General features: G+C 40.8%; 1 protein-coding gene across 1 annotated transcript in view; it reads left to right on the top strand.

Moving 5' to 3' along the window:
* The window catches only part of gabpb2a (GA binding protein transcription factor subunit beta 2a), an 18,703-nt gene extending 9,516 nt beyond the window's left edge, over positions 1–9,187 (top strand). Inside the window, exons 5-8 of the mRNA XM_050035329.1 lie at positions 1,423–1,591; positions 4,466–4,642; positions 4,725–4,843; positions 5,005–9,187. Coding sequence (XP_049891286.1) covers positions 1,423–1,591; positions 4,466–4,642; positions 4,725–4,843; positions 5,005–5,358 — 819 coding nt within the window. The 3' untranslated portion in view covers positions 5,359–9,187. The remainder of the gene's footprint in view (positions 1–1,422; positions 1,592–4,465; positions 4,643–4,724; positions 4,844–5,004) is intronic.
* The last annotated feature ends 1,506 nt before the right edge of the window (positions 9,188–10,693 follow it).

The following is a 10,693-nucleotide window of genomic DNA, read 5'->3' as shown; positions in this document are numbered from 1 at the left end:
GTGCTAAGTGGCTAATGGGCATGTAGCTACTTCCATGTTTCAGATGATATGTCATGTTTGTAGTCGACCAATGAAGATGAGTTTACATATCACCTTGGGTTCGTCCTTCACCTTCTCAAAATGATCCCACACTTTGGATTTCCTGCCCGACATGTTATTAACTAGCCTGTGGAATAACAGCAGGTACCAGCCCTGGAAATTAGGGGCTGTACACATGCTGCGTCTTTGACTGCCTGGAAAGGCGAGGTAAGGCGTTGGGCCCCACTCTTGTGCCTTTTTTGTGGCAGCGTTCAAGAGTGCAGCGGCAGGTTGCTTCTGAGTTTGCTAAGCAACCTTAATAAGCACCGTATAGCCTATGAACCTGAAATCCTGAGGGCAGAGCTGATCTCCTTCCAGGCGCTGTTTATAAGTGTGTAGGCCTGTTGTCCATAGGACAGATGTAAAGCTCTGAGTAGCCCTGCACGAAAATGAACTTTTCCATATTTATCAGACTGAATATTTACGGAAGAAGGGGAAGATATCTGTCGGCTGTGATTGGTTTGTAATGTGACTCCTGTCTGACTGCTGAGCGTGGCCTCTTCCTGTGTCTGTCCTTTCAAAAACGTAGGTTTTAATTTATTTTTACAAGGTGCAGCTCCTAACAGAGTTTCACCTTAATCTATTTATTTATTTATTTATTTTTTCTGCAACTAAGTGACAAATGAAATCTTGCCGACTAATGACCTTTCTGGTTCGACTAACGTTTGGTCAACTAGTAGGGGGCAGCCCTACTACTTACATTAAAACACCGACCGGGCAGCCCTAAGGTCTTCATCAGGGTGCAAAAGGATGGATAAAAGTCGAGCAAACATTTTATAAACTTGGTAGGGGGGTGTCCACCAGTCCTGATTGATAAGTTAATGCAGGTGGATGACAGCAATGGAACACAATGAGAGGCAATTTTGAAGATGAACCAGTCTATGTTTTTGCCATGTTTTTTGAATGAAGGCTTTTTAACTTAATTGAGTGCATTTTTTCCTGCTCCACACGAGTGCCTGAAGTTCATCTTTCTCCCCATGTGTTGACCCTTTTTTGAGTTTCATATGATAAAGACAGACCTCGAGCACACTGTTGTTTTGTTCTCCTAAGTTTTACACTATTTGTATCTTGGTTCAAATATTGATTCTTGAAGGAAGAAAAAAATCAATATAAGAGCTGATTCTGAACTTTTGAACCATAGTGTAAATATATTATCAAAACTTCTGTTCACATGATCACAAACAGTTAAAAAACTGTCTTAAATGTGTCTTGATGTCTGATTCTGACTCACACCAAGAGGCTCAAAACAAATCATTTAAAGATGATTTAAATGTGAACATGTGACTTAGAGGAACATTTCCACCTCAGGTTTTCTTGACATTTGTACTCGGTGTGTGTTTGCAGGAGGGCATGCAGAACCAGGTGAACATGAACCAGGTGAACATGAACCAGGTGAGTATGAATGTAGAGACCAGCACTACTACCAACCAGCCGCAGTTCATCATCCAGGGAATACCTGCCATCCAGGGGGGAGTGGTAAACCTGGCCGAGTTGCTCAACAAGGCCAACGCAGGTACCAGCACTCACACAGAAACGCACAAAAACACACTAACACTAAACTCTGATTGGGCCCAAAAAATCTGTCAAAGCCCGACCCGAGCCCGAACCATGGCAGTAGTTTTGGGCCTGAGCCCGATTGAAAACCCAAATTTCAAAATCAGTCCCTCCAGGATTTCGCAGGCTTTTTCGGGATTGTTGCGGCCTAAAATGCCTGATTTCGCACCAGCTTTTCTAAAAAAAAATTGAGATGAATTTTGCAATGTTTTAAGCATATTTTTTTGCGATGAAATTGCTAGAGATAGTGAAAATTGTAATAGACGTTAAATTTTTGATTTTGTTTGTTTTGCTTTGTTTTATATACATCATTAAAAACCAAAGGTAACTTGTTCCAAGCGGAATAAACCTGAACTCTGGTGTTCGTTAACATGCAAGCACACCTCTCTTACTTTGCATTTATAATAAACTGACGTTACTTCCAACCACATGTATTTAATCTAACGTACCATCATTCTTTCAGCGCTTGCAACAGATTTGGATGCAGCAGCCTCTGTCAGTATGATTTGTCTGGTCTGTGGTTCGCTAGTTTCAGCCATTCTCCGAAAATGTATTGCGGTAGAAAGTGTCTGTCAATCGATGTTTTTCATTTGTGCTCCACCACAATATTGCACAGGATGCAAAACACTTTACCTCTTCTTTTGTGAAGAACATCAGGGAATTGTTTTGCATGGTCTTTAGCAGTAATTTTTATGGTAAATTGAGACATTAGAATCGCACATGTCTGCATCTTCATACCGTAAACAAGGAAGTGAATTCGGTGACGTATGTCCATTATGTTTATGCGGGGGACTGCTATGATTGGTGGAACTCACAGGAGGCTGGTCAAAGTTGCGGTGATTGGACAAAATTGCACGGTTGGGCAGAATTCACTGGGGCTGGTTGAATTTGCATTAATTGTTGCGATTGCAACATTGCAAATTCCTTTAGTGACTGTATAATATTTTATATATCAGGCCTATGAGATATGTATTTCTTAATATTAAAACATATATTACAAGCTAAGGGCTGACGTGTTTCTTTGCACCACTTGCCCTTCTCCTCTTCCTTCTGCTATTTCACTAGTCTGTCGTCTCATGCACGACAGGTTCAGCAGAGTGGGTTGTGCCCCTTGGTGCGTCTTGTGCACACAGCAGTCTATGGTGATGTGGCACGCAAATGGTGATGACTGCTCTTCACTGCATGTCACCACATCTCTCCCACTGCTGGGGAAGCAGAAGCAACTACTGCCAACTAAGTGGCCTTAAAGCCTTTTGCTCTTCCCCAGTTCTCCATTGTATCACTCCGTTGTTTCATCACTTTCCCAAGCTCAGTCGCAGTCCTAGTCTCTTTCTCTCTTTTTTCATCTTGATTCAGTCATAATAACTCCCGCTGTTTATGCACTACAACTTCCGGTTTCATTTAAAAAAAAAACACCATCGGTAAATTGTTGAGAACCCAACCTGATTCAAGCCTGAGGGAGTAATGAGAAATTACAGCCAGGTGTAGGGCTTCCCTCTAATAGCTGACCAAACGTTAGTCGACAAGAAAGGTCATTAGTCAGCAAGATTTCATTGGAAGCTTAGTCGCAGAAACAAAAACAAAAATAAAACAAACATGAAACTCTATTAGGAGCTGCGCCTTGTCAAAATAAATCCAAACCTATGTAACGGGCCATGTAGGAATTTAATTTGAAAGGACAGACACAGGAAGAGGCCCCGCTCAGCAGTCATACAGGAGTCACGTTACAAACCAATCACAGCCGACAGATATCTTTCCCTTCTTCTTGTAAATATTCAGTCTGATAAATATGGAAAAGTTGATCATGTTAGTGCAGGGCTACCCAGAGCTTTACATCTGTCCCACAGTCGATAAGCCTACACATTTATAAACAGCGTCTGGAAGAAGATCAGCTCTGCTCTCAAGATTTCAGGTAAATAGGCTATATGATGCTTGTTAAGGTTGCTTAGCAACCTCAGACGCAATCTGCCGCCACGCTCTTGAAAGCTGGCACAGAAAAGGTACAAGAGTAGGGCCCCGCGCCCAACCTTGCGTTTTCCAGGCAGTAGGGATGGGAATTGATAAGAATTTAGCGATTCTGATTCCATTATCGATATCACTTATCCTTATCAATTCTCATTGGGTTAGCGAATAAATAGTACAGATGGGTTTGTTTGCATTAACTCTTTAATGTAAAGCATGCACTAACATTTTGCATTCGATTCGAACAAAATTAAAACTGGAATGAAAAAATAAGAATTCCTTTGTAGAAATGACCATGTTAACATAAAATACACCTGCATGTTGTTGCCTGTGTGTTTTTTGTTTAAGATATTTTTTGGGGCGTTTTGCCTTTAATGGACAGGACAGGTAAGCATGAAGGGGGAGAGAGAGGGGGATGACATGCAGCAAAGGGCCACAGGCTGGATTCGAACCTGGCTGCTGAGGCAACAGCCTTGAACATGGGGCGCCTGCTCTACCCACTAAGCCACCGACACCCTAGGATACGAGATCTTTCTGGACTTAAAGTGTCTTCAGCTGTAATGTAGCAGTGTTGACAATGTTACTGATACTATTCTTTCTCACACCTTCAACTCAAACCATTGTGTTGCCCCGCCCAAAATATATCATTTAATAATTAAATTAACATTGTAAACATGCAGGCAACTAGTTGACTAATGGCCCTAAATGATTACTATTGGTCGACTAGGAAAATTCTTAGTTGGGGAGGAGCCCTAGCCAGGTCGCGCACCACTGGGCACGGGCAGGGAATCAGAGCTCCTTCTAACACTCACACAGAAACACAGGAACCTTTCATCCTGTGCTGTGATGGTATAACGTTTGTGTCTCTCAGGTGACTCAGAGGAAGCGATGGCCGCCAGCGCTCTGGACTCCAACATCCAGCACGCCACAGTCGTCAACGAGGGGGGTCAGAGGGTCATCACCATAGTGACAGACCAGCACGGCAACCTGCAGACCACAGGAGGGATGGCGCCGCCGTTCTTTGTCACCATGCAGCACGGACAGCAGAGTAAGACAACCTCCTGTCAGCTCAGCGCTCCCTGATCAGAACAATATATTGGTAATCAATATGTTTGTTTGTTTGTGTACAGTGCTGGCGGTGCCGGCCAACACCGTGACAGAAGAGGTGGTGACGGAGGACCCTCAGCCTCCACCATCCAGGAAGAGGAAGCTGGAGGTGACCAACAACCACAACGACACAGGAGAGACAGTGAGTGGAGAACACTTACTATTGCAGTAGTACATGTAGTAACAGTTGTAGTACATGTAGTAACAGAAATAGAAGTTCTGTGAGTTGATCTATGTTAACATAATCTTCTTGTTCTTGTTCTTCTTCTTCTTCTTCTTCTTCTTCTTCTTCTTCTTCTACAGGAGTTGTTGCAGAGGCAACTGCAGGAGGCCAACAGGAAGGCACAGGAGTACCGGCAGCAGCTGCTGCGTAAGGAGCAGGAGGCCGAGGAGTACCGCATCAAGCTGGAGGCCATGTCCCAAAGTCAGGCCAACAGCACCAATGCCAACACTGCCACTGCCAATGCCGCCGCCAACGCAGCCAGCCCTGAGGAGGTGGTTGGAGGGGAGGAGGACGAGGAGGAGGCTGCGGCCGGCATGGTGGAAGAGGAGGGGGAGATGGTGGTGCTACAGGAGGGAGGCATCATCATGGAGGGGGAGGAGGGTCAGGTGACGCTGGTGGAGACAGGGGGAGAGACGACGGAGGTCAGCTCCTAACAGAGAGGAGGAGGTGAGGTTGAGAAGCGGGGGTAACACCGTCAGAAAGACATATCATAACTGGAGGTGTTGGTTTCACAGCCGGATGATTTCAAGTGTGCACCAATTTGAATCCCCAAAAGGCAACGGAGAGGAGACACAAAATGGCTTTTCAAAAACATTAGGAGCAGGAAACGATTGAAACCGACTAAACAAAGAAGACAGAGGAGTTTGATCCTGCACCATTTTGAATCCTTCAATGATTCAATACCACCACTTCAGAGAGGAAAACAAAATGGTGATACAGAGGATAAAGACAGATTGATAAAAATCTAAACAAGCATGATGGAGGAGTTTAGCCATGCCCCATTTTGAATCCTGGAAAAATTTGATGATGACACTTCAGAGAGGGAAATGAAATAGCTTCTCCAAAAGGACAAAACAGTGGGAAGAGACAGGTGAAAACAGACTAAACAAACATGACTGAGGAGTTATGTTATGACTGAGTTCCTATTTACACTCTAACTGAATGCCTTCTTAATTGGGATGCAAAATAGCTGCTGCAGAAAGGAATGAGACTGGATGAATTGATAAAAGAGATGGAGACCAACTGAGGGGGAAGAAAGCGACAGTGTACTAACTTCTTTTGTTTTAGCTGCAGTCAGTGATCCCAAATCAAATTAACAACATGAGGGAAAGACGGTCCTCCTTAAACACAGCCATGTCTGTTTCCTGAACATTGCTTTAACGCGCCCCATTTGACTCTGAGAGTTTTAGTTTTTCACTTTAACATTTTTGTCCTTTTTTGTTAACACAGTTGGTTGTCCCCGTTATAGCCCATTTTTGTCCCTGTATTTCTGTCATGTTCAGTTTTTATCAGCAGATTGTTCATCTGATGCTTTCATAACTCCAAATTTTGATAAATTGGGACCACATTAAACCTTTATGAAACTCAGCTACTCACACCTCGCTGCAGCTTGCACCATTTTGCTTCTCTGAAAGAGTACAGACAAAATAAGGCCACGACTGTGAAGGCGAAGAAAAGGCACCTTTTTCAGGATTCTTTGGACACTAAAATAACTCTGAACTGCTTCCTACTTTTTTCATATTGTTACTGTTGTTCTTTATAATCAGTTTTGTTTTGGGATGTGACGTCATCACGTTTAAGAACTCACTTCACTAAAAAAACAAGAATTAGAATTTGCCTCCCTACAAATGTATCCCAAAGTGAGCGGGGAAGCCCAGAGGTTTCAGTGGATCTCTTTTTGAAGCAAAGGGAACCATTTTGTGATAAAATGCTAATGTTCTCAGCTTTTCTGCTTCTGGTCACTCCTCAATGAGCTTGTTAATGTTTGAATACAGAAAAAGTCGTCTTTTTTCCTGGATTGACTTTGATTGTCATAGATCCAAGAGCTGAACCAGATCCATCACAGAAACGTTTGATTTTCTCAGATTATTATCAAAACCAGCTGTTTCCTGTTATCAGGTGGTTGTAAGCTTGTTGCTGCAGCTCATGATTGTTTTCATTATCAGTTATTTTACAGATTCTCAGAAAGGTTCCTATCGGTTTCTTCAAATGTCCAAAACTGTCAATTGTCAAACTGTCATAGAAGAGTTTAAAAAACAAGAGATTCACATTTAAGAACCTGTAACTCATTTAATTTTTTGCATTTTTGATTAAAAGAATTATTGCCATTTAACAACTTTTTCCTGTGAACAATCATCAGCTGTGGAACTCTTTATAAATTCATGTGAACGTATTGATTTTCAGGACGTCCTTCTGGTCTCATGGTCCTTTTAAAGGTTATTCTGCATATTTTTATCCCTTTAAATACATATTTACATTCCTGTTGAACATCAGGTTTTAGGCTTGACTTCCTTCCCTCCAGGCTGCTGTCAGTTTTTGTTTATTTTTGTAAATTTTGCAGTGATTTAGTCATCTTTATTTTTTGGTCAGAGTTAATGGTGTAGTGATGCAATTGAAAACTAGTGTGCAAACTGTCTGTGTTGGTGAGTTCAGTGATGCTCCGATAACTGAAATACGGAAGTTGACTGCTGAACAGCCACTTTTTAAAGCTCCACTGTGCAGGAGTTAGGGGGATGTATTGGCCGAAATGGAATATTATATAAGTATGTTTCCTTTAGTGTATAATCACATGAAAATAAGAACTGTTGTGTTTTTGCTACCTTAGAATGAGCCATTTATATCTGCATAGGGAGCAGGTCCTCGTGGAGATCACATGTTGCTCCACCATGTTTCTACAGTAGCCTAGAACAGACAATCTGATCACTGGCTCTAGATAGGGACATTTGCATTTTTGCGTACATAGTAAGAAGCCAAACTGCAATAAGCAGCACCAGAGGTACACTGATTTGTAACATGAAACTGCTTTATTCAGTGTTTCTACCATTTTAAATCAACTGGTCTGTTTGAGAAGAGACCCCCAGAGATGATTAAGCTCCTGGTAGAAACCTCCTGAACAATGAAAACTGAAGAAATTCTAACCAGGAGAAATTTCAGCTAGTTGCAAGATCCCACCAAATCCCCCTAAATCTTACACACTTCACCTTTAATTCCCTCCAAAAATGACCAAACTGGCACCTCAGAGGTGCAGTGTGTAGGATTTAGTGGCATCCAGTGGTGATGCCATTAAATCTATGTGTGCAGGAGAATTATGGTGGCCCATGTGAAATCGTGCCCTAAATAGAGCCAGTGTTTGGTTTGTTTGTTCTGAGTTACTGTAGAACAACATAGCGGACTAAATGGAAAAGGACCCGCTCCCTGTGTAGATACAAAGGGCTCATTCTAAGGTGATGCTAACACTACTATTTTTTAGTTTCAGGTGATTATAAATGAATTAAAACATGGTTATGTATATTATATTCAATTTCTGCAAATAGATGCCCCTAAATTCAACACACTGGACCTTAAAGTTCGGTCATGTCCACGCTCCAAGTTCTGTCATGTATACAGAAGACTGTATCAGCCACCTGTGTGTCAGTGCTTGTGGTAATTTGATAAAAAACCTTAAAATGTGTTAATGTGCAGCACATAAGCCAGTGTAATCTGACATAATTTAGGAGTTATTAGTATAAGTGAGGCCACTCTACAAGGATAGAATTAACTCATAATGGAGGACTCCTCTTAGTTGTTGTTGTACTTGATTGGTGCAAATAAGCATTTGTCATATCAACAAAACAAACGTGGATGCAAGTGAATATTTGTAGGCAGTAAATGCCCCATGCCTTTTGTCTGTGTGTGTAGACAAAGTGGTGTTTCTAGATGATGATAACAAGCTTTTCAAATTCAGTACTTTCTTTTGCTATATAATGTAACTTTAACAGAAAAAAAGTTCTTCATCTAAACATTAGCCGTGAGGAATAGCTGTCTGCAGTCGGCTGAGGAAAGAAATCCAGATAAAATCTGTTGGATGTTTTCTAAAATATAAAATCAGTCTGTAGTTGGAGATGAAACTTCTAAAGTCATCAGTGTTGTCTTTAAAAAGCTTCTCCCGGCTCTGGTTTTATTGTGTTTCCTGTCCTAGTTCAGTCCCACTGTATAAAATCAGTTATTGATTACCACCTATCAGCCGATAGGCTCACCTGTATGGGCTCAGCAGCCCGTCATGTTCCTTCCTGTCACTGATTGGTGATTGATTTGAGTTGAGTATGATAGTTATTTTTATAAGCTCAGCAAAGCCAACCTTTTTCTATGTACATATAAAGTTGTATTTTTTTAACTGTACCCGAATGCTTCACCGTGATGATGACGACAATGATGATGATGATGATATTGATGATGGCTGTCTGCTTTGGTAATCTGAAATATAAACACTTGGTTTTTTTTTAACTTCTCAGTTGTATTTTTGATGCTTTCACACAGCGACACCTGAAGTTTGCATGAGGCGTTTAGGTGCTGAGCTGGCTGCTACAATCACACCTGAAACTATTTCATTTGAAAGCTTAAAATGGACTAAAATTGCACTGTTCTGCTGATGAAAATTGAGCTATGTCTACTTCAGTGCAACAGTGTGGCTCACTGATGTGTTTTTAAATTTTTAACATCAACAACTATTATATTCAGTGTATGATATACAGATATCATAGACATAGATGGCTTTATAGAGCAGCTACGAAGTCTTTTTCTTCAGGCCACCTTTGCATTTTTACACAGAACCAAACAACAGCGGCATCATGCTGCTCCAGTGTGTGATTTTAGACAGCATGCCAGCATCATCAAAGCAATAGAAGCGTGACGGGCCTGACATGTAACACAACGGCATCAGCCTCTTGTGTGACATATAACATACACATCTGCAGCCTTTTATAAACAATATCAAGGTGTGAGTTATTTATTTGGCTTGTCGCTTGAAAACTTTTTATTTGTATTATTTTATTTTTCAGAAAATGTTTTTTGCCATTAAAAGTAACATAACAAAAGTGAAGACATTGCCAATAGAATACATTTAACAAAAATATTTTCAAGAAGTAAAAAAAATCTGCAAGCAGCTGGCTTATTTAAGTGTCAACAGGTGTTTTGTTCAAAGACAAACTTGTTCGAATTTCCATTTTCTTAAACTTAACTTTGACCTTGTAGGCAAAAATAAATAAAATAAATAAAGATTGGTTCCATAGTCAAGAATAAACTTTAATCATTCATTTATTTTTTTTCTTAGTGGATGGAGCTTGTGTCGTCGTCACTAAGAAACTTCTATCCTCTATATTCAGTATTAAGATAAAACTATTAATCCTACATCAGGGAAATCTCATGTTACAGCAGCTCAAAGGTCAGGAGGAAAATACAAAAAGCAAAAGCGACTGATTGCCCGAAAGGATGTAAATGTCACAAAAACAAAAATTAGATAAAATAATATAAAATCTATCTGCACTTTTCACCACACACTGAACATCCATGATTGATATTTGTACAGGATAACTGTAATACACATGGTGTGTAGTAAATTTACTGTAAATATACAGATATATAGCCTTCAAATATTATTGCACAGTAAGTGGTAAAATATTGCACAGTGGGAAATTGCACAGGCTTGTATCATACTGCATATATATATATATATATGTAGAATATGGATAGGTACATATATATACACTGCTCAAAAAAAAAAGGAGGGAAACACTTAACGGTCAAAGTCTAACACCAAGTCAGTTAAACTTCAGGGATATCAATCTGTCCATTTAGGAAGCACACGTGATTGTGAATCAGTTTCAGCTGCTTTGGTTCAAATCAAAGTGACAACAAGTGCAATGGAGACGCAAAAGCAAGACAACCCCCAAAAAGGGAAAGGTTTTACATGTGGTGGCCACAGACAGTTGCTCTCTGCTCTCCCAGCACAGT

Source organism: Epinephelus moara, chromosome 22, assembly GCF_006386435.1.
Source record: "Epinephelus moara isolate mb chromosome 22, YSFRI_EMoa_1.0, whole genome shotgun sequence".
NCBI lineage: Eukaryota > Metazoa > Chordata > Actinopteri > Perciformes > Serranidae > Epinephelus > Epinephelus moara.
This window is presented reverse-complemented; position numbering and strand designations above follow the sequence as displayed.